Source organism: Rutilus rutilus, assembly GCF_951802725.1.
Source record: "Rutilus rutilus genome assembly, chromosome: 12".
Taxonomy (NCBI): Eukaryota; Metazoa; Chordata; class Actinopteri; order Cypriniformes; family Leuciscidae; genus Rutilus; species Rutilus rutilus.
In genome coordinates this window covers 37,799,345-37,825,307 of record NC_140217.1, presented here as the reverse complement: position 1 = coordinate 37,825,307, position 25,963 = coordinate 37,799,345, and the positions used below count along the sequence as shown (strand labels likewise).

Genomic DNA, 25,963 nt, shown 5'->3' with positions numbered 1-25,963 from the left:
CTTTCTTTCTTTCTTTCTTTCTTTCTTTCTTTCTTTCTTTCTTTCTTTCTTTCTTTCTTTCTTTCTTTCTTTCTTTCTTTCTTTCTTTCTTTCTTTCTACTCCAAAGCGTTCCTCTCTTCATAGCTATTGTGAGATTCTTATTTTGTGACTATATTTATATATATATATTCCGTTTTTCATGTTTGTCATATTATTGATATGGTGAAGGTTCATTAGCTCTGATTCTGGTCTTGTGTCCTCAGATGTTCTCTCCTCGTCTCCGTTCACTTCTCTCTGTTTACTTGTTGCATATATTCTTTGTGGCTTGTCATTCATTTTGGTTTCCTGTTCTCAGTTGTTCATTACTGTTTTGACTGACTTGATTTTACTTCTTTTGAAAAAACAATATTTTTATTCAAACAGTCATTGAATAAAATATTGTCTGTGACCCCCCTCCTCCCCTTACCCGTCCCCCCTGTTTCTTTTCTGCTCTCTCCTCCTCAGATGGATCAGACTTCAAGGGCAAGTATACACCATATTGGTCCACCACCTTTGTTACTCTACTTCCTTCCTCGTACCCTTGTCCTAAACTCCCCGCTGACGCCCACCTCCACCTGTTCCAGCCTGCTTGCCTCCTCTGTTCCTCCTGCCCGCCTTGCCTTCAAGACCCTCCTCTTCCTCTCTCTCCTCCTCTTCCTCACTCCCTCACTCACCCACCCACCCTCTTGCTGCGGCCTAGACCCACATCTTTCTCTTTTCCCTTCTCAAGCTCTCTCTCTCTCTCTCTCTCTCTTGGCTCGGACAGCCGTTTAAGGTCTCTCCTTGACATCCTGAAAAAGAATAAAATATGATTTTTCTCTCACTGTCAAAACGTATTTCTAATCCCTGTGTCCATTACATTTGGGAAAGTTCTCTTCCACCTGTCTCCTCCTCCCTTTTTTCTTCCTCGGTGACAGTGTTACCATCCTTAAGTTACTCAAATTGGTGCATTTACTGATGAAATTGTCAGTTGTTGTTTGTCACAGCTAGTAAAAGTCCTACTCTAGTTATATAGATGCAGTCATTTGTTTGGAAGCATCCCCAAAGTAAGCTTAAGCAGTACCGTAGTATGAATTAGCAATTAGAGTAGTACAAGTATGATATTATTGTGGTCTTTGTTGAGAAGTAATAATTGATCTTTGAGTGTAGCATATCATTGTCTGTTTGATCTGAATTTTTGGACCTAAAAATGAAAATGCAACTCCAAAACTATATGACTTTCTTTCATCCATTGAACACAAAATATCATATTGTGCAGAATGTTTATTCTGCTCCATTTCTTTTAATGAAAATATATACTGTGCAGTCCCTGTCAACCTCCAAAAAGATCAAAAGAGCATAATAAAGGGATTATAAAATAGTCCTATTACTTGTGCACTGTATTCCAGGCTTTCTGAAATCATTTAAAAGCTTTGTATGAAGGACCAAACAAAATCATTACTATTTTCACTTTCCAGTAAACATATTTTACTTTTGATCTCATCCCCACAAAAAGCATTTTATGATTTTGTTTTTGTTTTTTAAACTTGAAGTTTAGCTTTTTGGTGCTTGACATTGCCTGATCAGTGTTCGTTTTATTTAAATGCTATTATAGTATTTATTAATATTTTGAATTAGATGTATTACTTCAAATTAAACTTATATATTTATGTTTAATTGCCAAAGCAACTAATTTTTGTAACTAAGTTTTTTATTTAATATTTATATTTAATTTAATATTTATTTTATTTTACTTTATTTAAATTAAAGAAATAAATGTGTAATAGTTTTAGTTTTAAGGCAAGGCAAGTTTATATATATATATATATATACAGTGTACTGTATTAGCACATTTCATGCACAATTGTAATATATATACTGTATGTATTCAAAGGAATTAAAAAAGACAACAGATAACAGATGCATAAAAAAAATTGAAATGTATAAAAAACAAATAAGAATAAAAGAAATGCAGATCAGTAGTATTTCAGGAGATTCACAGCTATTCAGATGGCTATAGCTTTGGTTAGCAATAACAACATTGCCCCTAATCACTGTATACTTTCATTGAATAGAATCGAGCAGTTTGAACATCCTCCAAAACATCTCCCATTGTTCTCCATATCGGTTTTGAGGGTGAATAAATGATCTTGAATTTCTATTTTGGCGTAAACTGTGCCATTAAATCTCGAAGACTGAGTAGAAATGTTGCCTTACAGCTGAATACTTAAAGACAGACCTCTATGAGCATGTGATGTTGTCTTCCATTTAGCCACAGTTTATTCTTTTAGGTTTTTCTATTACTGTTTATAATGATCAGTTGAGGGGCAGGAATAGGCTGCAGATGAATTTGCTAGATGGCCTCCTTTAGGTCCTTTCCTGTTGTCTCGGTGCTGGAGCTCTTGGTAGCGGCCGGTTGGTTTGTCGTCCTCCTCTTACACCCCGTGTTTTCATCAGCTTGACCCCTCTGTGCGTCTATCACCCTCCAGACTGCCACTGTGGACGTGCCGCTACGTCTTCAAAATCCCTGACCTGGAAGTGCTAGACATTGTGGAGGGAAAACTACCTGGGCACAACAGTGGTTTCATTGGGATATATATACAGAATAATGTGACTTGTTTAACATGATTATTTGTTGAATATAAAGACATGCAAATGCTTCAGTAACATGTAGTAGATTAAACTGGGTTGCCCTTCCTCTTGCCCTTCACAATGCTGGGCACTTTCTCCGATTGTGTCTCTGGAGCGGCTCCGCGGTGCCAGTCTGGGGTGATCACCTCCATCAGGACCCCTGTCTCACCCACTCCCAGCTAAACGGTTTGCCATGTTGATGCCTGTTGAAAAAGAAAGCGGCACGGCACACACTGTTTATGAAAACGACGTCGGAGAACTCGCTTCGTCTCAATGTGTATCCCGGGAGTCGAGCCAGTTCTCCGACTTGCAAAAGAACGAAATTTGAACAAAAATTCCAATCAATCTAAAACTGTCTGCTTTCCCAATTTTTCCATTATTTTGGCCAATGCGACTCCATTGAAGGCACCATAGTGGCTAACGCTGGTATTCCCCCATGATTCCTCAGTGTTGCGTATGGTAACGTCCCCACTGCGTTCCTGCACCTTTTGAAGAGCAGCTGATGTTCATTTGTTTCTCAGAAGCCTCCCTGTGTTCTCCACCCTCCGCTTCCCCCTGGATAATCTTGCCCGTTTCTGTTGCAGATTTTGAGTCTCTCCTGCCAAACACTTTTGAGTCAGAGGGACATGTGTTCATTGCCCCCAGGTAGCTTTGTGTGACTTCTTGAAGCCACGTTCCTGTTTTCGTGCATACGTCCATCCCTAACCTCCTTTTCAACATACCGTAGTGACTGTAGTCTCTGTGTGTTTGCTGTGCGTAACGTGTCTTTCCATTTTAACCCAAGTGAATGTGTTTATTTGTTGTTCTGTCTGTCGAGACTCCTCGCCGTCACCCGTAGGAAAGAAAAAAAATCCTAAAAAGATCTCTTTAATGTGTCAATTAATTCTGCTTGACAGCAGTAAACACAAAAAATGGAGAATTTTACTGTTCTGGGTTCATTACAAGTACACTCCTAAAAAAAAAAAAGATTATTTATTGCCATTGATGGTTCCCTAAAGAACCTTTAATGAACAACCTTTAAATGTCGTTTCGTTTTTATAAAAAAGCAGTAGTTATGCGTACAGTATTTCACTTAAAATTGAATTCTATTGGAGCCAGTAAATTAAAGCTTGTATTTTTCTTAAACCGCATATCTTATTTCTTCTAGGGATGTTTAATCAATGCATTTTCTGCAGGTGAAGTATGCTCTATTTAAAATACTTTACTCTTTCCCCACCAGCAAAAAAAGAAAGAAAAAAAAAAGCCAGCATTTTTTATCATTTTTTACAAAAATGTCATGGACCCCAAAATAATTTGTTGCATGAATATCTGAATATGCAATATATCATAAGAAAGAACAGAGCCTCTGCTTCTAAACAACCAAATAGAACGTTTTATTCTAGCTTAATCCATTCTTATTTGATCAACACTTGAATGTTTCATAAAAAAAGCAAAATTTTGAACAAAAACATGAGAATATAAAAATGTTTTGCATAGACTACTTATCACTTTTTTCTGCTCCTTTTTTGCCTGTGCTTTTATCCAGAGATTCTGTACACTTTCAGAATATACGTAATAGCGCCTCCTACCATATAACAGTGAAAACATGGAAAGCTGGAAAATTCCGTCAATGGTGGGGAAAGAGTTAACGGGTAGTTGTAACGGGTACACTGAAAAAAAAAATCCCGTTGTTTTTACAAAACAATCCTGGCAGCTGTGGTTGCCAGAATAATTCTGTAAAAAAAATACAGTAAAAATGTAAACATATTTACAGAATAACCTGTAAATTGTATAGTATAAAATTGTAACATTTCAATTTAAACCGGTAACTCCAAAAACTGCTACTAAAATCGGTTTTGTTCCTTTAACATATACTGACAACCACCATAAAAATGCAAGTGGTAAAAGAGGAAGCCTCATGAAAAATTATGAAGAAGTTGATCACAAGTAGCCTTTCCACAAGCTGAATTATACTAGTATACAGAAACACAAACACAAAACACCATCATGGGAACACACATGACACTAAAATAATGCAATAAACATTCATTAAACAACAGAAGATGCAGCATAAAACGCCTCGGATACCACTGTAACCTCGAGGGAACTTTCAAGGGAACTCGCGTTGCGTCGATTGTTCTGTGAGGAAGTCCTATAGGGCAAGAAAAACGGCCAACATCTCCAGGTGGTTGATGTGCCATGAGAGATGGTGGTCCCTCCACAGACCCAGAGTCGAGCGTCCTTCTAGGATCGCTGCCCAGCCCGTGAGAGAACCATCTGTCATTAGCGTCTCGCGACGACAAGAAGCTCCCAACACGGGACCCTGGGACAGGAACCAAGGTTTCTTCCACATAACCAGGGCACGCAAGCATCACCGCGTGACCCATATCATGCGAAAGGGGTTGTGGTCCTGAGCCACCACTGCAGGGGTCTCATATACAACAGTCCAAAAGGTATCACGTTTGATGCTGCTGCCAATAGACCCAACAGTCTCTGAAACTGCTTGACAGTGAGTGACTGGCCTAGCTTTATTCTTTTCACAGCCGAAAGGATGGACTCTATGCGTGCCGGTGAAAGGCATGCCTGCATCGACGTTGAGTCCCAAACCACGCCTAGAAAAGTGGTCCTCTGTAGTGGAGAAAACACACTCTTTTTGGCATTTAGCTGTAATCCCAACTCTCTATGCCAAACCGCCAACTGATGCGACTGAGCCAGAGCTGCATCTACGCATTTCGTGAAAGTGCCGGGTGATGGTGCAAGGCGGAACGGAAGAACTCGATATTGGTAAGCTTTGCCCCCGAAAGCAAAGCTCAGAAACGTCCTGTGATATGGAAGGATGGATATATGGAAGTATGCGTCCTTGAGATCTATCGTGAATCTATCGTTCACTTCTTGTTCCATTACTAGAACCTGCCCTGGGCCCACCACAGTGAATAGGACCCCTTATAAACCTGGGCGGGCGAGACCCGAACTGTATTTGATACCCTTTTTCTATGGTGTGCAGGACCCAAAAAGAAACATTTGGCAGGAGCCTCCATGCTGCCAAAAATTGTACTAGTGGTACCAGCCTCTCGAGACTGGCTTCTGGTTTTTGTTGTGCAATCAGCCCGACGCTCTGTAATGGCGAACCGGCAGGGAACGACCGACCAGACTGCTCTAGAACCTTCCCTGGAGGGGGCGGGCATCCCGAGGCCACTGCGTTTCCGGCTGGACCTTGACATATGTGCTCGCCAGAGACCGCTGCACCCTGAAACACACGAGGTGGCAGGGTTGGCAGAACGGTCCCCTGAAGACACCGAAGGGAGACGGGCACAGTATAATGAGGTGTTGACCGCTCCACTTCGGGGGGGACTGCCGAGCCCTCAGGCGTCAGGACCTTTTCCCCGCAGCCTTCTTGGAGATAATGAAGGTCCTCAGATCCGTCTTACCCCTCGAAGACTGTGGCTGAGTGCACCCTCCCTGTCCCCAGCCTTTCTGTGTATAATATGAAATAGAGAAATAGTTCAATGTTTGTGCACTATACACTCTCTACGAAACCGGTTTCTCCCACGATCTCCACACCTCGGTAGGCCCCGGCGTTGAAGTTGTGACCGTGATGGCAGGAAGCATTCGTCCAGCTTGCTTTTGGAACGAACATCTTGCTCATCTGCTGGCCAGTCAATACTCAGTCTTTCAACTGCTGTTGTCACAAGCTCCTCAAACGCATGAAACTGAGGTGGCGAGTCCTCAGTATCTCTTGCGTCGACAATGATAACATCTAGTTCCTCAGAACTAGGTAGCTGCAGTGTCGGTGCCTCAATCGGAGCGGAAGGAACCGCAGCACGTGCTTCCAAACCCTGAGAGAAGGCACTGGACCTATTAGGTGAAGGCAGAGATAAGGCTGGGCCCGTCTCTAACCCCACTGATAGATCCATTTGCGAACCCCATGACTGCGATCACTGCTGTGCCTCGGCAACACCGGGACCAGAGCCCTGGGGAACGCATCCTCAAGAACGCCAGGCGTGATCGGAGTGTCCGCATGGGAAGCACATCACAGTGCTCACAGCCAGCACCCTCGAGTGCTGAGTGTGCATGCTCCTCACCCAAACAAGCTACACAAAGAATGTGTGTGTGTCCACCCGTTAAATAACGCAGGCAGGGGTGCACGCACATCCTAAACTGCTGCTTGCTCGCCATGACTTTACATATATATATATATAGTGATATAAAGGCAAACAACACCAAAAATGAAAAAGACAGTTTCACAATGAGCGCTACTGAAGACACAGAAGCTGGCGAATGAAACTTTATAGTTTCCTGGTTCGTGACGTCACCCGCCTCCTACGTTCCGCCACACCATTGGACTGATTTTACATGTGCTTCAAGACGTCATCACGCGAAGCGTTCCCTCAGCGCCAATCGACGCAGCGCGAGTTCCCTTGAAAGGGAACCCAAATGTGCATAACTGATGACAAAAACTATTAAGAAACAATAATTTTAACTAAATATTTTCAAATATGAACTGTCACACAGGGAATTCTGGGAATGTTTGTTTACAGTTTTTCTGAATTTGATTTGCCTTTTTTACTTCTAAAAACTGTACATTTAACAGTATTTTACTGTAAATTGCATGTAATCTAAATACATGAAATGTATTTTACAGTTTTTCCCTGTATATAGTATAGGAACTTATTGTTAACCTATTAACGTTTTGTTTTTTTCGTAGCGTTTTTACAATATTTTACAGTTAAAATTACTCTCATTTTTGGTAGCAAAAATTACAACACCTTACTATATGTCTGGCCTAATATACTTTCACTGTCAGTAGTATATTATAATAAATGTGATATTTGCTTGTTTTACAAACTTTCAACCCACTCCTCAAGTTTGTTTATGTGGTTATGAAAGCTGTTGATAAAGCTTAACTTGTTATGAACCTGGAAAGTTCCTTTAAATCTCCTGCTTTACAGATTTTAACCTGAGAAAAAGACCCCAGTAATCTCACATGTGTCTCCTTTAGATTTCAGAAGAGATCTCAACAGTGTCTCAAACTGTTGTGAGATTTTAATGTGCAGTTACTGTAATTTGAACTCAAATGTTCATCTTTGCAATGCACAATTTTATAGACAAAAACATCTGAGATAAAGCCATGTGATGAAAGCCAAACCTCGGAGCTGTAAATTTTCCTCTGGGTATCTCTGTGTTTGAGCTCATTGTCGTCTGCTGTCGTGGATCAGCAGATTCTCCACATCTCATCGCTGCAGCTCTCGCCCGCGCGTCTCCTCTGTATCTGTGTGCATGGCCTTCTCCTCACTTCCTTCATCAGTATCAAGGGGAAGGTTCACTTTGATTTGCATGTTAAAGAACTGATGGATCTAGAGAAGTTCACGTGCATGAATCTATGAATGATCATCTCTCTGTGTGTGTTTGTCCTTTGCATATACACTCCAAGTAGTTCTGTCTTGTTTTCCAGTAAAAACATCCTTGAAACGAGATACAGTTAACTGAGATTTTGCAAGAATACATATAAGTGTATTTTAGGCAAGAGCTTATGCTTAAATCTACCAATGAATCAAGACAAAATACACTGTGGTTTTACTTCTCAGGTAAATGATCTTGTTTTAATGATGTTTCCGTTAAGTACTGGTTAAGAATAGTTTTTTTGCTGTTTGTTGTTTTATACATGTATTTGGTGTTTTATGTGTGTTTAAGATGTATACATGAATGTGAGCAAAGTGAAATTTTTGTTAATGCGTTTTGTCAACGCAAAACTCTCACTATCTATCAAGGTTTTGCAGTCTATAATATAACTGTTTTTGAAGTGAATCTATAAGAGAGAGTTTTTATATGTGTGTCCTGTCAGTGAGGAATGACACGTGTTTTCCTCAGGGAATACTGCAAAGAACTGGAGCTCTCTAACAACAACACGGAGTTCCTGCTCAACTTCATCGCTCTGATGGAGAAGGTCACACCAGACTCCAAACAATGTGAGTCTCGCAGATCTTACAAACGCCAGTATTTTCATCCCTCTTAGCAGTGTGTGAATTTATTGACTGACTTTACGACTTTTTTAAGGATTGTTGAGGAATCTGTTGATGGTATTCTTGCACTACTTTGCACTACAACAGGTCTGCTGGCTGGATTTAGAAGGGTTTTGGCCACTTTTTAGCTAGAAAACGGACTTGCCCAAGCTAAGAAACCAGCTGAGACCACTTTAAACCACCTAAGAATCTGTTTAACATAAAATGTTGTATGTTTTTTGTGGATACTGTCATGGACCCCACATAATTAGTGTTATTTTAGAAGTATTATTTACATACTATTATAGTATTCATTCATATTTTTGGTTAACTTTTATTTCAATATGATCAGTTTTCATTTTAACTTTAGTTTAAGTAAATGTGCTTTTGTGATTTTTTTTTTATTTTATTTATAGCTTTAATTCATTTTTGTTTTAGTAATTTTAGTACTTCAACTTCTTATCTATTGCAGTTCCCAATTTTTGTTTTGTAACTAAGTTCTTCTTAAGCTCTATTTAAATTTCTGAAAATGATTTTTTACTTGTTTTAGTTTTCGTTAGCAATAACAACACTGAGCGTAATTCTGACTCTCTATGACTAATTCTTGAACTTAGAACAATCTTGTATTAAGATATCAGCTCATATATCCTAATATTATCATCATTATTCCATGCAGGTGACAATTTCTTGCTGCATAATCTGATCTTGGACACGGGCATCATTAGACAGCTGGTAGATAAAGTCTGGAAGACCAAGGACCTCAACACGTATGTTCATATTCAGAATGAACCAGTGAACTTCCTCAGATTCACACCATGCTAATTTAGCATCATCCTAATCTCAAGCACAAAAGCACCTTCATTAGAGCTAGAGGTACTGTAAATGTGAGTAAACGTGTGTGTTGTGTTACTCTAGGTATGGCTTTCTGGCAGTCTTTGCGGCCACAGATGGAGGCGTCACTCGAGTTTTCCCTAATAAGTGAGTGCGGTTCTTTTTTTAATCTTTGTCACTGTGTTATTGTAAATACCTGCTGAGGTTAAGTGTGTGTGTGTGTGTGTGTGTGTGTGTGTGTGTGTGTGTGTGCATGCATCAGGGCCGCTGAGACCTGGGAGGAGGATCCAGAGCCATTTAATGCTAGTTATTACCGTCGCAGTCTGGACAACAAGGGCTACATCTTCAGAGCGCCCTATCGCACCGGTGAGTGTGTGTGTGTTATTATAGAAACACATCAGACACTAAACTGTCTTTACAGTCACATAAGTCACACACTCTTTAGGTAATGTTTTTACTATGCAAAGTGAAACCAGAGTAATACCTTTAATATGAACAAAACAAGCATTACATATTCATTATATTGATTAGATTACACTCTTCCATACTTTGTTTAATTTACAATGTCTTCAGACTTCTCAATCAGAATTTTTAATTAGAATCACAGTATCATTTATATAATATATTGGTAATTTTATTATGTAATAGTTTTCAAGAGCTGCTCTTTTTTCTTTTCTTTTTTTTTCAGGCAATGATGACATGCTGAATCCAGAGAACGACACCATCGGCATTCTGGTTAGCACAGCAGTGGACATTACCATAGGAAGCAAAAACATCAAACCTGCAGGTACAATAAAACTTCTCGACAAATGACAAAATAACAAATAGGGTTCACATGGAAGCCTTTTAAACCAGACAAATGATGGCAAGATCAAATGTGGGATTTGATATGGTACTTTAATAGCTTAAGAACTTCATCTTATCCAATGGAAGGTTGGATATCTGTCATTTACTGCAATAAATCCAGAGACATTTTGCCTTTTTTTTTTTTTTTACTTCAAATCTACAGTGATATGCTGTGGTTCTTTACAGAGCTCATGATCATCGTGTTCCTTTAGGATTACCTGACAGGTGGATTAGCACAGATAAGTGCTGCGTTAGGAATCTGGGTTTAGAAGTATGACATATTCCGCTCTGAACATCGTTGTAAAGTCAACTCTGTTGAACTAAGTTGATGTAAATATCTTGCCAAAGTAATCTAGAAACCATACCTTAAAATCCTGAAATACTGTAATTCTGTGTATATCGGGATCGCGCGCTGTCTGAGGCGTCTTTGTGCACACGCTTCTGGCGTGTCAGTGAGCGTGAGTAAGATCATTTTGTTTCTCAGCATGAGTTTGAAAATCACATTTCATTGGTTCAGACTCATGCTATAGAGAATACATTTTTCACTTGTTTTGCCCGTAGCTCGTAATCAGCCTGTGCGCATTCCCACTCATTTTTGGGTCACATTTAAGTTGTAGACCAGAGGTGTTAGGGTTTCTTTTTCTCATTCTTTTTCTGTCTAATACTATCTTAGTTGTGGGTGTGAAGCTTGATCTTGAGGCTTGGACTGACAAATTCAAGATCTTGGCAAGCAACCACACCGACAGCAACCGGCAGGGCTCTCAAACGGTAAAATGCACACACACACACATATATATACACACACGAGTACTATTGCTAAATACTGTTGTTCCTGCCTGACAGTGTGGACCAACCAGTGGCTGTGAAATGGACTGTGAAGCCAACAGTGATGTAAGAGACTCTGAATGCACTCAGATCTGTCAATACTAAGAGTTATAGATCCAAACTATACATCCTCATTCACAGCTTCTTTTCAGAGTTTGTCCATTAAGTGTATGGCTGATTGATATAGTGATATTACCATCATTTTCCATTTAAATTGACTGATTGATTGTCTGTGTCTGACGTAAACCCATGCACTACAGGCACGTATTGTGTAAGAACAGTAATGCGTTTACTAGAAGCTGTCCTTGTTCTTTGCAGGACTTGCTTTGTTATCTGATAGATGACGGCGGCTTCCTCATCATGTCCAATCAGAAGGACCACTGGAATAAGGTCAGGAGGTTCAACAGGACAGCGATGTGAAAACAGACTGTATTTGCTCCTGTTTTTCACCCTGTGCTCTTCCTCTTTTATCTGTAGATTGGGATGTTCTTCAGCGAAGTCGACCCCATTCTCTTTTACAGCCTCTACAACAACTCCTTTTACAAACGCAAACAGTCCTACGACTATCAGTCAGTGTGTGACCCCGTGCCCAGCAGCAACACAGGGGCCGCCCCACGAGGAGTGTTTGTGGTAAGAGGATGGATGGATGGATGGATGGATGGATGGATGGGATAAGACGGTGGCTACTTTTACATGCAATCTAATAATCTGTTAATAATCTGATCCAAATCTTAGGCCCCGTTTACACGTACATGGTTATTTTGAAAAACGGAGACATTTCCCTTCGTTTGCGCCCTTCGTTTACACGCAAACGGAGGATTCACCAATGAAACCGATTCTTTCTAAAAACTCCGGCCAGAGTGGAGATTTTGAAAATCTTCGTTTGCACGTTTGCATGTAAACAGAGAAAACCGGAGTTTTAGGCAGCGACGTCACAGAATGTGACTATTTACGGGATTCTGATTGGCTAAGGTGGGCTTGAGCTTCTCGTTACACTGCCACCTACAGGTTTGGCATGCTCTTGACAGCATATACACAGGTTCGTGTGCACGATGTTATTTTTGAAAACGAAGAGGGGTGAAATGTCCGTTTATGAAAATAGCCACCTACGTGTAAACGTAGCCTTAGTCGGACACGTGAACACCTCAATCAATCTAAATGAAATGAAATCGGGGTGGTCTCGATTTTAAATGCTCTTTTTCTAATATGAAATATTTGCCACATAAACATTTGAATTTGAAAACACCTTGCGCACATGTGCGATAGTGTGTATTTATTTACATCTTACGAACTCAGTGGAGAAGACTGAATATTTGCTAAAAAGCTTTTCCGGCACATTTTTCGATGTCGTCAAGGTAAACACACCAGTTATGCTCATGGATATCATATGATTGCAGTGATTTTGTCCATTTCTGAAAGTGGAGACTTGTGCACTGTGTGTAGGCTGAAGTTGTCTTCGGGAATGGATGTAATGCACATGTAAATGAGTATTTGAATTGTTGCAAAGTTTAGGGTACATATAAACAATACGTTTGGAATCTGCAGTCGGATTGGATTATAGAATGTAGTGTTGTTATTGTTGACTATTTTACTAAATTAAGTTAGAACCATTAAAAACTGAAATAAAGTAATAACTTAAAAAACTTAAACTTAAAAAACTTACATGACAAATGTTGCTTTGGCAACTAAAAATAAAATAAGTTGAAAGCTAAATGGAAATATAATTTAAAAAATAATAATAATAATAATATAATTAATAACTAATAAAAATGACAAAAGCACATAACAATTGCTAAACTATTACAAATAATTTTATTAATAGAAATAAAATAATAAAATAAAAATATTAAATGAAAAACAAAGTATATAAAGAAATAAAATAAAGCTAAATAGAAATGTAAAAAAACTAATAGAGATGACAAAATCACAACAGGATTACTACAGAATTACTATTTTAAATAATTTGCATTAATTGAAATAAAGTAATAATAAAATAAAATATAGATATTAGATGAAAAACTTAAATGAAATGTTGATTTTGGCAAATAACTTAAAATAATAATAAAATAAGTTGAAGTATTAAAAGTACTAAAAATAAAATAAAATAGAGAACTATCTATTTAAAAACTGAAACTAAATAAGAAAATAACTAACTAAATAAAACAATAAAATTGACAAAGCACACAACAGAATTACTAAAATTAAAATAAAAACTGAACATTTCAAAATATTAATAAATAATATAATAGTATATATATATATACTACTACTACTACTACTACTACTACTACTACTACTACTAAAATCCCACTGGCAGAATGATTGGATGGATTGAGGGATGAATAAATGGATAGATGGGTGAATAGACAGATAAAGATAAGTGGTTATTTGGATGGATGATGAACTGTGTCATAATCAAATGTCATGTGTTTCCTCTCAGCCTACTATTGCTGATGTGTTAAATGTTGCCTGGTGGACGTCAGCGGCTGCCTGGTGAGTTTCTGTCTCGCAGTCAATTATAATGTCTGATCTCAATGATGTAGTAGCTTGTAAACACAGGAGTGTGTGTGTGTGTGTGTGTTGTGCTTAGGTCACTGCTGCAGCAGATGCTGTATGGATTCACCTATCAGAGTTGGTTCATGACAGGTGTGTGACGTTTACATTGATTTCTAAAAGGTCGTTGTTTAAGGGAATCAATAAGACAAATCTGACGTGTGTGTGGATGTAGATGAGGTCGATGCTGAAGGAATGGACCACAGAGAGACCAGCTGTGTGACGGTCCAGACGCAGTTTTACTTCAGTAACCTCAGCAGCTCCTACAACATCCTGCAGGACTGTGACAACTGCTCCAGGTCACACACACTCCAGTCATGCTCTCAGTCTACATTATATATACTGATGAAAGACTGTTTTTTATAACAATGTGTCTGTTTTACAGATTAATTCATGCTAAGAGAATAAACAACACCAACCTGCTGTTTGTGGTGGCTGAAAGACTGTCCTGCAACTCCTGTGAAATAGAGAAACTGTCTCAGGTGGAGACGGAATGTATCCTTCTGCATAAACATGCTTTTCTATATGCATATATTTTAAAATGTCATTTATTCCTGTGATCAAAGCTGAATTTTCAGCATCATTACTCTTCAGTGTCACATGATCCTTCAGAAATCATTCTAACATGATGATTTGCTGCTCAAGAAACATTTCTGATTATTATCAATGATGAAAACAGTTGTGCTGCTTCATATTTTTGTGGAAACATTGATACATTTTTATTCAGGATTCTTTGATGAACAGAAAGTTGAAAAGAACAGCATTTATTTGGAATAGAAATCTTTTGTAACATTAACTGTCACTTTTAAACAATTCAATGCATCCTTGCTGAATAAACATGTATATATATATATATATATATATATATATTAATGCTGTCAGTTAAACGCGCTATTAACGCAAACCCATTTTAACAGCGTCAATTTTTTTAGCGCGAGATTAACGTTCTTTTTGGCCTAGCAAACTTTGTCGTTTTGATGGCCAAGCATTCTCTGACGCGATTATTTGCTTCAAGTGAGAATGTTAGTGTGAAATTGAACACTACAGTATATGCCAATGTTGTTTTCAATAAAAAAACATTTGCACAAAGCAAGCCGATCCACTTTTCCATGTTGATAAGAGCATTAAGATGAGAAAAAAATAATGGGACAAAAAGAAATCAAGGGACATTTAGAATAGATAAAAATGTGCGATTAATTGCGAGTTAACTATGACATTAATGCGATTAATCGCGATTAAATATTTTAATCGTTTGACAGCACTAATATATATATAAAAAAAATATATAAAAAAAACCTACTAACCCCAGACTTTCGAATGGTAGTGTAAGTTTGTTAAAAAGACATTCCTTAACACCCTCCGTTTCTCAGACAAAGAAACAAGTACATGCGAGTCAATGGTAACATCCCGGTATAGAAAAGGAACCACGAGCTGTTTCGACTACAATGTTACAGTGCGTACACATTCACATGCTTCCACTTGTTTATCCAAAGAAACATTCTGGAATCGGATGTCTATGGATGGCATAATAAGTTCTGTAAATTCCGCTCACAAGAATAATGTCCATAATGCATAACCAAGTAGCATTTTGCCGAAAGAATAATTAACAAAAATATGAGCTTCACATTTCCGTAAACCCTAATGCTCAAACTAATCAATTGGTTTGAGTAGAGCAAACTTAAATTAAACAAATTAGTTAAACTTTTAGGAGTGTTCAGAACTTTCTGTTCCTTTTGAGTTCACAAAACTGACACATTTTAAGTAATCTGAATTGCTTCATTGTTTTGAGTTGTATGAACTTGTTCCTTTTAATTTAGACAAACTTAAATTTAACTGAAACTGGGCTGGGATTTCCGTTTCCCAGCATGCTTTGCCATGGCACTCGAAAGAGAGATTAAATGCTAAAATGAAGTGTTATACAATGTTTTTTGTGCAAGATTAATGTTAAGTGGGAGATTTAGTAGTGTTTAATGTTTTCTATGCTAATTTAGAAGAGTTTCTGTTATGCGAGTGGAGCATGAGCTTGATTTGAGAACAGATAAATGTTAAATGTTCTAAATTGCTGTACTCATTCAGCAATTGCTGTTATGCTGATGATGTCAAAGCATTGTGTCACCGATTAGCAAGTTAGCACTACTGATTTAGCTTAGTAGCTAGCCAAGCTAGCCAAGTTTCCATTACTAAACATATTTAAGTTGAGACAACATGATAATTGTAAGTTAAAAGTATGAATTAGCTTACTCAAATATTTCAAGGTAAGAACAATTAAAATGTCTGAGTACAAAATCTGCCAGTTCTGCTTATCTAAAATTTGAATTTCTTAACTTAAAATTTTTGATGTAACCTCAAATTTTTTGAGTTTTGACAACTTATTCGGGTTTACAGAACACTTGCAAGTGCATTGATGCCAGACATAGACATTAAAGTCAACATGAAATCAAAATTCACCAAAATTCAAAAGTTCCTGATCTTATTGTGAACGTTTCATCAGAAATATCTAATGTAATGCGGTTTGTGAATGTCATTTCATGTTGACAGTTACAGTACATAAACCCAAACTAGTATTTTGGCATAAAACTGAGTATTAACCAAAGCACATGTTTCTCTCTGTCTCTCTTGCAGGAGAACACATCAGACTGTGGGCGGGGTCACTCGTTCCGCCCCTCCCTCCTCACTTTACTCCTCCTCCAGCTCCTCCTCCTGTCTGTTCTGGCCCACCCCTATGTTTAACTCCATCCTCCTGTCCTCCTCTCCCTCTCTCCCTCCTTCTCGTCTCCTTAATTCTGCATTTCTCCTTTATCTCCCCGCTGCTCTAGTCATAGGTAATATAAAGGGACTTCCTTCTGCCCTTATATGGAAGCCCAGTCGTACTGCTTCATCCACTTAGCTTCACAGGTTGTTGCTTAGTGACCGTTGCAGAACTTTGTCCTCTCCTGCCAATCAAGAGCATTTGTTGGAGGAGCTAAAGTGTCTTCATGAAAACAGGAAGCTAGCGATGAGAAACCGACGGCCATCTTGGAAACGAAGACGTGGTGGAAAATGACATGGACTGTTCCCTCCTGCCTTTGCGGCCGTAACGGGGTTGAGTTTCGTTTGAGTCCACCTCTAAAGGGGAAAGGTCATCCTCATCTTCATCCTGTAACCCGCTACAGGACATTCTGACGCCATCTTGCTTCCGGTAATAAGAAAATAACCGAATATGTGCAGAATTTTAAGTGATTCTCAAAAAAAAAAAAAAATCAATAACAACATATGAGTATTAAAAACATACCTCCATATATTAGGGTATTTAATGAAAAAGGGAAGACGATAGATGTTATTTATTCAATTATTATTTATTTACTTATGCACTATATCTACTTCTTGCCAAAATGAGACTTGTTACGTGGTCTAATTTTTCTAGCCAAATTAGAAGGTAGGAAAACCACAGAAAGTGAAAGTGAAATAAAAGCAGTATCACACCATTCCTTCATCAGTCACAAAGGGCTTCATATATTTATTATTTCTATGTATATCACTACCCTGACCCGATTAGGTTAGGCTTTTATTTGTGGAAACTTTAAAACTATATTAATGCCTCAGTTATAGAATATTTGCAGCTAATATGTTATAGCATGTGTTCATTTCTAAAAGCCTAGTTCACTCAAAAATGACACTTCTGTTTGATTTATTCACCCTCATGTCGTTCCAAACTTGTATGCTGTTTTTTTTTTTCTGTGGAACACCGAATGAGAAATATAAGAATCAAGAACGATAGTGACCATGACTTTCCAGCTCCAAAAAGACAAAAAAAAAAGTACAATAAAAGTCCCATGAAAGCAGTCATGATATCATATGAACACCAATCAAATGGACGACTTTTATTGATCTGTTTTTTTGGAGCATGACAGACACACGGTCACTGTGAACGGTCATTGAATGGAAAGGTGAAGATGAGATGTGCTAATGGAGAGATTTTTGATGGATTGAAATGCAGTATTTTAGCGATGATGTCAGTTTGCAGTCTCTACAATTCTGTTCTGTACAGTTTTTCACAATCTCAGAATGTCGACCACACATTGCATTTGATCACAACACATGCTGTTTGTTTGCACCATTTTTTGCACTGATGGCTACCATGATCTTAGTCAGTGTGATCATGTGATATATATATATATATATATATATATATATATGTAAGGCCCAAAACAGCATTTTGAATCTGCTCTTGCGTATTTGCATAGATTTTTGTTTCTGGCTTCGACTGGTTTTTAGTATCTGTCATGATATTATCTCTTATGTTGAAATGAAACTTAAGCAAAAACCCTTGTTTTGGGCCCTCTATCAACCTTGTTTTAGCTGTGCCTTGATGCACTTTTATAGTGGACAGTGATCATGGTGGAGATCGAGCTTCACCCGCAGTCAGTTCTTTCATGGGCCTTAAAACTTTAGTCAAACAGGTTGTGTTCGAAATAGAGTACTAGCGTGCTGCATACATGCTACTCTTCAAAAATACTCACTAATGTTTACCGATGAACATTTTTATGCTATGTTCTGGTCACGTGACCTCAATATTCAGCATGTTTAGCCATGGCCGGTTAAGAAAAAAGGTTATTTTGCGTTTTTAATCCAAGTTTGTGTTCAGATGATGACCTGATCAAATAAGTCACGAGTGAAATAGTTGAGATAATCAAAGTTGATAATGTTTCCAGTCATTCATCACACTGGAAATGGCAGGTCAAGTTGAGTGCATTGCATTGTGGGACACAGTATTCAGCATTCATTTTATTATAGTATGCTATTCCGAACACAGCCAGTGCCTCCAAACACGTAACCTGACTGGCATAAGGGAATGCGATTTATCTTTTTAAGTTTGAGTATTATTGAGCCGCAGTGTTCGCCATACCCTTCAGCTCCATGCCCTACATGTACTAAAATTCGACAAGCACTTTATGCATTTAACTAGTCAGTAAACGGGGTTGAATCCGAACCTCGCTTACTGGTTCTTAGTTGCACATTTGGCATTTCAGTGGCCACCACCAACAGAGTAAAGCTCCATGGCAAGACGTGTCCAAAAACAACACCTTGGTTTTTTAGGATCGTCTTTGAAAGAGCTTTTCACTCGCTGATAGTTGTGGCCAGAGTTCGATCATACTGCTGAGTTGCTACTGAGTTTTGGCAAAGTAGGTTTTGGAGTTGAACCGACTGCTCTACATAACCTCAATCCATCAAAACTGAGGCGCGGTATACACACATCCTTCCCTGCTGTAGTTTATTTGTCCAGTGTGTATGAGGGGAGTGAGTGTTTATGTGTGTCTGAAGGTTTGCTGATGGTTATGGAAAAGAATCAATGTTTGCTGTTACGTGAAATAACTGAAAAATGTACAATTTTATGAGAAGTATTTTGAGAGTATTGTCATTGTTGGTGTTGAAGGAATGATCCGTGTCAAACGAATGTTTCTGTCTTGAGGCACAATCTGTTACAGCCTGTTTTATTTGCCTGTGCAATTTAAAAAGACAGCACTTAACCTGTTACAAATTCCCTCTATCTGTGTCTGTTTAACCAGAATAGCTCACCCGAAATGTAAAATTCTGTCATCATTTATTCACCTTCTTGTCTGACATTCATTCTTCTGTAGGAAACAAATGTATGGAAAGGACATGCAATGTGAGAATTTATTTTGGGTGAACTATTATTTATTTTCTCGTTTTCTCATGAAAAGCTGTCAGGGTGCCATGTATTTTGTACACTTTTTTTTTTTTTTTGAGAGGTGAACGATGCATGTCTGATACTCGTGGACACGATTCTTACATCACTCGGCTTGTTTTTCATTCACCTTCAGAACTAATTGGTGAGGTAAATATGCTAAATGTTGTGCTAAGAGTTGTACATATCGCTAATATCTGAACTTGAATGCAATCCTGATCCTCACACTATCACATATGACTCCTGTTTATAACCCACATCCGGATGGATTTATGAGTCCATCTACAGTATGAATATATTTATTTGACCCCATTGAGACCTATAAATGGAAAAACACAAATTATGAAATAAAAGATCATATGTGGTAATGTAAGAAAAAAAAAAAAAAGTTTTTAAAAAGACTGTTTAAGCCTTGGCCCCCATACCTTAATGGCAAAAACCGAGGTGTCGGTATGATAATGCGAAATTAAAGGGATAGTTCACCCAAAAATTAAAACATTTACTCACCCTCAAGTTTTTCCATTCACATTTATAGGGTTTTCCAAGTGCCATTCAAAAGTATAGTTAAGTATAGCAACCAGGGGGTATTAAGCTCCTAAAAGGACAGAAATGCACAATAAAAATATCATAAAAGTTGTCCTCATGTGTTGTGTAATATATTTCAAATCGCTGAGAAAAAATTAAGTTGTTATTCATCGAAAAATTACTCCTTAGCTCTGGATGGTGTGATGGTGAGTAAAATGATGACATAATGTTCATTTCTGGGCGAAATATTCCTTTAACCAACTACTTTAATGTTGAAACCTGTTAAACGGCTAGTGTGTACCTCTTTCTTTGCCTGATTATGGAAACGGTCTGCAATTTTATTTCATATCAGGGCAAAGAGCGCTCTGAAAGTTGGGGAAAATGCCTTGTTCTTTATTCTGGTGAGAAAACTTCGCCACACTTTTTTTTTATTATTGTATTTTATTTTTAAGGGGGAAAGTGTGTAATTGTTTTAAAACTGGAACACTGTTGATGTACAGGGGCACTGAACTGCCTGAATTAGTGAAACACATTTTGGCAAGACACTGCGATTAAATGATCATGAATGTGTCGGTCTTGTGTCACAATTCCAAGTACACTGTGGAACAAAAGTCCTTGTTTTTAAGTGGTCTGACAGATTTGCTTTTGCCAAAAAAAAGAGAAAAAAAAGTATTCAAAAAGAAAAGCTAAAAAGAGGAAGCAGCTTGCGCAAGGGGAGGGGCCTGATGTATAACCCACCCACTGGGAGGAGTCATTAGCTCAGACCCTCCTCTAGCCCCTCCCCCTTCAAAGCAACATCATCGTAGGCGCGTTTCCATCAGCGAGACGTGTGTATGTGATAACGTAGTCTTTAGTCTGGTGTTCCGTGACAAATGTGTACAAAAAATATATATTAAAAAAAAAAACGTACAAAGGAGAAACTGAATTTAACATGAGTGAGGTTTTAAAATGTATTAACGATTAAAAAAATAGAAACACAATACTGCTGATAATACTCATGAGTTGAGGTCTGAAATCATGGTGAGCGTTTTTTTCTTTGGTTCGTTTATTGGATTGTGTGTTGGGGGCTCAGTGCCTCGTCTCTGGGTCCATGTTGCTCCATTTTTTTGTACAGACAACAAAAAAAGACGAGAAAATTTGTAAAATATTGTGTCTGTGACTCCTTGTAAAATATTTTCAAATTGTTTATTACAGAGAATCAGTTATTAAATAATGTTCATATTTTTCACTTCAGTGCATTGTGTAGTGTTTATTTTTCTGGTGCATTCAACATGTTATAGAGGTTCATCACAAACATTGTCATTGGTCCCAGTGTTAACGTGTGGCATCACAATACTGTACTACATTCTTAAGACCTGCTTAAAATATACCTAACAACTGCAGTTTCTAATTATCTGTCTTTTGAAAGCAAAAAAGGAAAAATTGCACTATTTAGTCAAAAGTATGTTGAGCATATCATCACAAAAGCGGGGTTTAAGCGGACTAAATGATTGGAGAACTTCTGTAGACACATCACCAGAGAGAAGTCTGTCATTTTCACCTCAAGAGGTCCGGTTACGATATTTTGATCGAACGTTATGAGGTCAAAAAATGAATTATTTACAATAAGATCTATAACATGCATTTATAAAATAGTGAATTTTCATTTCATGCAAACTTTATATTCTCTTATGCTTACTGTGACCGATTCATCGTTGTAAAAAATAAAAAGTTTGTTTCGCAATCTTTCGTTCAAGTATAATAACTTCTGAAACGACTTTACTTTTCAGGTGATGTAAAACAGGCTTACAAGTTTCAAGCGATAGATGCTGGCCGTGTGTCAGAGATGTAGATTTGGCCTCATTCTGGTATTAAACACCCAGTTCAATCAGTTCCAGATGGATAAAATCCACGCCTACATTATTGTGCTATTTTTGTTCATTATTGTCCTGTGCTATTGGCTGCGTCCGAAAGCTTAAAAATGTTGCCTTCAGAGAATGGATTCCAAGGTAGAAAGGCATCACTTGTATGCCTGAATCCAATAGTTAGCTTCACTTCCTGTTGATTTTTGAAGGCAGCATCAATGTATCCTTCGCTGCCTTTGATATCCCACAATCCTGTGCTTTCCATTCTGTGAGCTAAAAATAACAATGGCGTCTGAAAGTTGCGGTTGGTGGTCAGTTTGTGTGTAAATGTAAGTTTATGACCAACTTCTGATGTCATTTCCAGTGAGAAATGACTATTGTAGTAATTAAAAATTAGCTTAGTTATCACCAAAGCTCTCTCTATTTTGTTGTAGATCATTAAAGCGTTACGCTGCCTCAGATGTCTGGAATTATCAGTATCGTGAGGAACCTTCATGGGAAAACGCTGCCAGCAAAGTCATTGCCTGATAACAAGGCAGCGAGGAAACAAGTGAAGCTTACGGACGCAGCCATTGACTATCCTCTCAATCAGAAGTGCATATATTTGGGTTACAAACAGCATGTCTCGTTGACTCGAGTCTTCAGCGCATCTCAACAAATGTCAGGCGTTCACATGGAAAGCTTTGCAAATAATAGCACAAAAAGATGATTATGCAAGGTTGCATAGCAAAGAAGTGAGTGTTTCTGGCATGATGATTCAGTTATGAAGTATAAGAATTAAATGTACTTAATATTGGTTATGTAATTAATGTTTTCAATTAGTACACTTTTACTCTATTAGGGTTTTTAATACGATCGCAACAACTGTAGGAAGTCGAGGATTGCCTTATGCCAGGTCTCTGGATCATCAAGGTAACAAGGATGCCCCGCCCCCTTCATTACCACCACCTTGTGATTGGGTAGATGGCTCAGGTTGCTTAGCGACGCTTCCCCAAGCTGAGTGTCCTGGTCTCCATAAACTATAAGAGCTGGAGTCTGTGCAGATACATGAGGATGAAAATCACACATTTTTAGCCCTAGATAGATAGATAGATAGATAGATAGATAGATAGATAGATAGATAGATAGATAGATAGATAGATAGATAGATAGATAGATAGGTGTGTCACCTGTATGCTGCTGTACTGCTCTGCTGAGAACTTCTCTGTACAGATAGGAGCCACAGGGATGTAGGCCTTGACCTGCTCTGAGTGCTGGAAGAGGAACGGCAGCGAGTACATGCCGCTGAGAGACGGGCTGATGACCACCACAGGACCCGTGTTCAGACCCTCACACACCTGTCTGAGGAACACAGCCGGAGCCAGCTGACCCACTGGAGCCGGGGCCGGAGCCGCCTTAGACTGACCCAGGCCTGAGCGAGCAATGACACACAGAAATGAGCCGCTTTAGGAGGAGAGACAGCAGACGGTGATCAGTTAGTGAGAGACTAAAGGTGTGTTCACACTCGGCATGTTTGGTTGGATTAAAACGAACCCTGGTTGCGATTGCTCTGTCAGTGCGGTTCAGTTGAATAAGTGTGAACGCTGCCATCCGAACCCTGGTGTACACCAAACAACAGGACCGAGAACACTGAAAACATGAGTCCAAACAACCCTAGTGCGGTTCGACTGACATATGAACGCAACATGGACCAAAGACATCTAAACGAACCAAAAATTATAATTTATTAACAATATATACTAATAATATAAGAATAATGATAGCGAATAATATATTTAAATAATTGCTTTTATTAACAAAAAGTATGTATGGTAATACCATGGGTTTTGCCGTGATACACTTATGGTCATTTTTGCCAGAACTGTACTTTTGTAAAAAAAGAAAGAAAGAAAAGAAAGAAATTATACAGTATTTTATACATAAAATATATAATATATATTTTTTTTTTATATAAATATACATTTATTGTATGCTTTACAGCACTTTCCGTATGTCTATTTTACATCACTGTCCATATTAAAAGCAATTGAGTGCTATTATAATTATTTATAAAAGTTAAATATATAATTATAATAATATAAATTATTTTGTTATATAGCCATAATAACAATATAAACGAAAAATATATTTATATTTTACAGAAAGTACCATGGTCATACAAAAGATTTTAGTTATGTTCCATGGTAATATGGAACACAAATATGGTATATTTTTAAGTGCCATAGTATTACCATCTGATGATACTATCACTGTACCATGGTATATTTTAAAGTACCATAGTATTACCACCTGATGATACCATCACTGTACCATGGTATAAGTACCATAGTATTACCATCTGATGATACTATCACTGTACCAAGGTATGTACCATAGTATTACCACCTGATGATACCATCACTGTACCAAGGTATATTTTAAAGTACCATAGTATTACCATCACTGTACTATGGTATAAGTACCACAGTATTACCACCTGATGATCCCATCATCATCACTGTACCAGGATCTCATTCCCGCGGCTCACCTGGCAGGTCTATCGCCACAGCTCGGTAGCCCGCGGCAGCTAGAGTCTCCAGAGTCCCGATCTTCAGCCAGTTTTCCGATGAGAACCGGATCCCGTGCAGCAGCAGGACGCAGAGTTCGCCGGTACCGCTCGACGGAAGCGCCTGTCGGTAGAACAGCGTCTGATCTCCGCAGATCTCCACCCGAACCGAGCCTTCTGACATCTTAACCGAACTCATGATGAGTGAGAGAACTCTGGAGAAACGAACAGAGCAAAGGTCACGCGCAAAACACTTCGATGTCTGCAAAGATTTATATAAACAAACGAAGTTAGAATAAGTTACAATATAAAGTATTCGAACAATTTCGTTGGTTAAAGTTCAATGATCCACCTATGAACCTGAGTATAGCAAAGTTTTTGTCCCAGAGTAAACTACGAGTCCCGGAAGACTGTCAGTTTTACCAGAGTAACACACTGACCTCTAGCGGCTCTGTCGACATTTACAACCTCCAGAAATGCTACATAAAGCATTTACCTCATTATAAATGTAGGCTACTAGTCGCACAGCAGATTTTAAACAGTTTTTATGCTAATTATTAATTAACGATTATTGTATTCTTAAATTACTGAATTACAACTTTTAAGCTTATTATTTGTTACTAAATAAGTCTCATGCATTAGCCTGGAATGTGGCTAAATTGTTTTGGCCTTTTGATTATTTTGGAATATATTGGGTTTTTAATTTTGACAAATTGCTCATATTTAGCTTTTCACAAGTTTTCCATTAGTAATGATGAGATGACGATTGGAAAGTAAAACGCTATTTCAGGGTTGCCAAACTCGCATTTATTTGATTGCGGTCATTTGACATCGAACGTGGTGAGAATCGGTTCCTGACGATCCAAATGAAGCAATCCGATCTCAGTCTTGGGGGCATTTATTTGCATATGGTTTTCATGTGGTCAATTGTTATATAAATGTGATCAGATTACCTTTACAACCTGTAGGCTAATAGTAGCCTATGTTAATGGGACCATCCTGTCAAATAGCCCTCTTTCGTTTGTAAACGAATCTTTTAAGTGAAGGTGAATCGTTTTTACTCGCTGCCATCGTATTTGTCTTTCACTGAAGTCCCATCCTTTTAAAAGCATGATAATAGGCTTATGTTTAGCTTCATAATTTATTTAGCCAATTTTTCTTTTCTATAGTTTGATTTTAAAAAAAATCCCTTTGGGAAAATATAGAAACGAATGTAATGTGTAAGGAATACAGTTTTTTATAGAGCATAAAAAGATTAGTTTTGGTCATGAAAAACTATTTTGCACGAATCGGTTGGATGATTCTATGACTGAATGATTTGATTAGCCTAACTGTAAAAAATTATATGATCAATAAGTTATGACAACATGTTTTTACATTGCTTTAACTCATCAAAATAAGTTATACAAGATTCAACCATTTTTTATTTTTTTTTGTCGGTTTTAATGTAATTTAAGTTCAAATTACTTAAACATCCAAGTTGATTGTACTTTAAAAAAAAATCAGTGTTGTCTTTCAAACAAATTAGGTAGAAATCCATAACAGGATGATATAAGAACAAAAAATAACAATTACTAATAAAGATATAAATGAATAATTGTATTAATAAACAGCACTAATTGTGAGTTAATATTTGTTATTATTAGGTTATTAATGATGAGAATGTGTTGTTATTATTTGTTTGTTTTTGGCATGTTTACT

General features: G+C 37.9%; 2 protein-coding genes across 8 annotated transcripts in view; one reads left to right on the top strand and one right to left on the bottom strand.

The window, feature by feature from the left end:
- cacna2d2a (calcium channel, voltage-dependent, alpha 2/delta subunit 2a) overlaps positions 1 to 16,886 on the top strand; it is a 212,215-nt gene extending 195,329 nt beyond the window's left edge. For 2 of the 4 annotated variants that reach the window (XM_084425666.1, XM_084425664.1), the window contains 17 exons: positions 485 to 502; positions 3,214 to 3,274; positions 8,477 to 8,574; positions 9,284 to 9,374; positions 9,523 to 9,585; positions 9,701 to 9,804; positions 10,127 to 10,225; positions 10,958 to 11,052; positions 11,128 to 11,175; positions 11,428 to 11,499; positions 11,587 to 11,739; positions 13,550 to 13,602; positions 13,700 to 13,755; positions 13,838 to 13,961; positions 14,048 to 14,157; positions 15,033 to 15,115; positions 16,285 to 16,886. In XM_084425666.1, the coding sequence (XP_084281792.1) occupies positions 485 to 502; positions 3,214 to 3,274; positions 8,477 to 8,574; positions 9,284 to 9,374; positions 9,523 to 9,585; positions 9,701 to 9,804; positions 10,127 to 10,225; positions 10,958 to 11,052; positions 11,128 to 11,175; positions 11,428 to 11,499; positions 11,587 to 11,739; positions 13,550 to 13,602; positions 13,700 to 13,755; positions 13,838 to 13,961; positions 14,048 to 14,157; positions 15,033 to 15,115; positions 16,285 to 16,392 (1,436 nt within the window). In that variant the 3' untranslated portion in view covers positions 16,393 to 16,886. The remainder of the gene's footprint in view (positions 1 to 484; positions 503 to 3,213; positions 3,275 to 8,476; positions 8,575 to 9,283; positions 9,375 to 9,522; positions 9,586 to 9,700; positions 9,805 to 10,126; positions 10,226 to 10,957; positions 11,053 to 11,127; positions 11,176 to 11,427; positions 11,500 to 11,586; positions 11,740 to 13,549; positions 13,603 to 13,699; positions 13,756 to 13,837; positions 13,962 to 14,047; positions 14,158 to 15,032; positions 15,116 to 16,284) is intronic. The other 2 variants (XM_084425665.1, XM_084425667.1) reach the window with 1 other exon arrangement.
- A 3,797-nt stretch (positions 16,887 to 20,683) lies between these two features.
- Positions 20,684 to 24,699, bottom strand: abhd14b (abhydrolase domain containing 14B). 4 transcript variants are annotated; one of them, XM_084425671.1, is made up of 4 exons: positions 24,623 to 24,699; positions 24,245 to 24,477; positions 22,887 to 23,128; positions 20,684 to 22,752 (listed from the first exon to the last, which is right to left on the bottom strand). In XM_084425671.1, the coding sequence occupies exons 2-4, from the start codon at positions 24,459 to 24,461 to the stop codon at positions 22,564 to 22,566; spliced, it is 648 nt and encodes a 215-aa protein (XP_084281797.1). In that variant the 5' UTR covers positions 24,462 to 24,477; positions 24,623 to 24,699; the 3' UTR covers positions 20,684 to 22,563. The 4 variants fall into 4 exon arrangements, with proteins under 4 accessions (XP_084281797.1, XP_084281795.1, XP_084281796.1 ...); XM_084425669.1 differs by having other exon boundaries at positions 20,912 to 22,752; positions 24,567 to 24,699; XM_084425670.1 differs by having other exon boundaries at positions 21,100 to 22,752; positions 24,615 to 24,696.
- Positions 24,700 to 25,963: the final 1,264 nt, after the last annotated feature.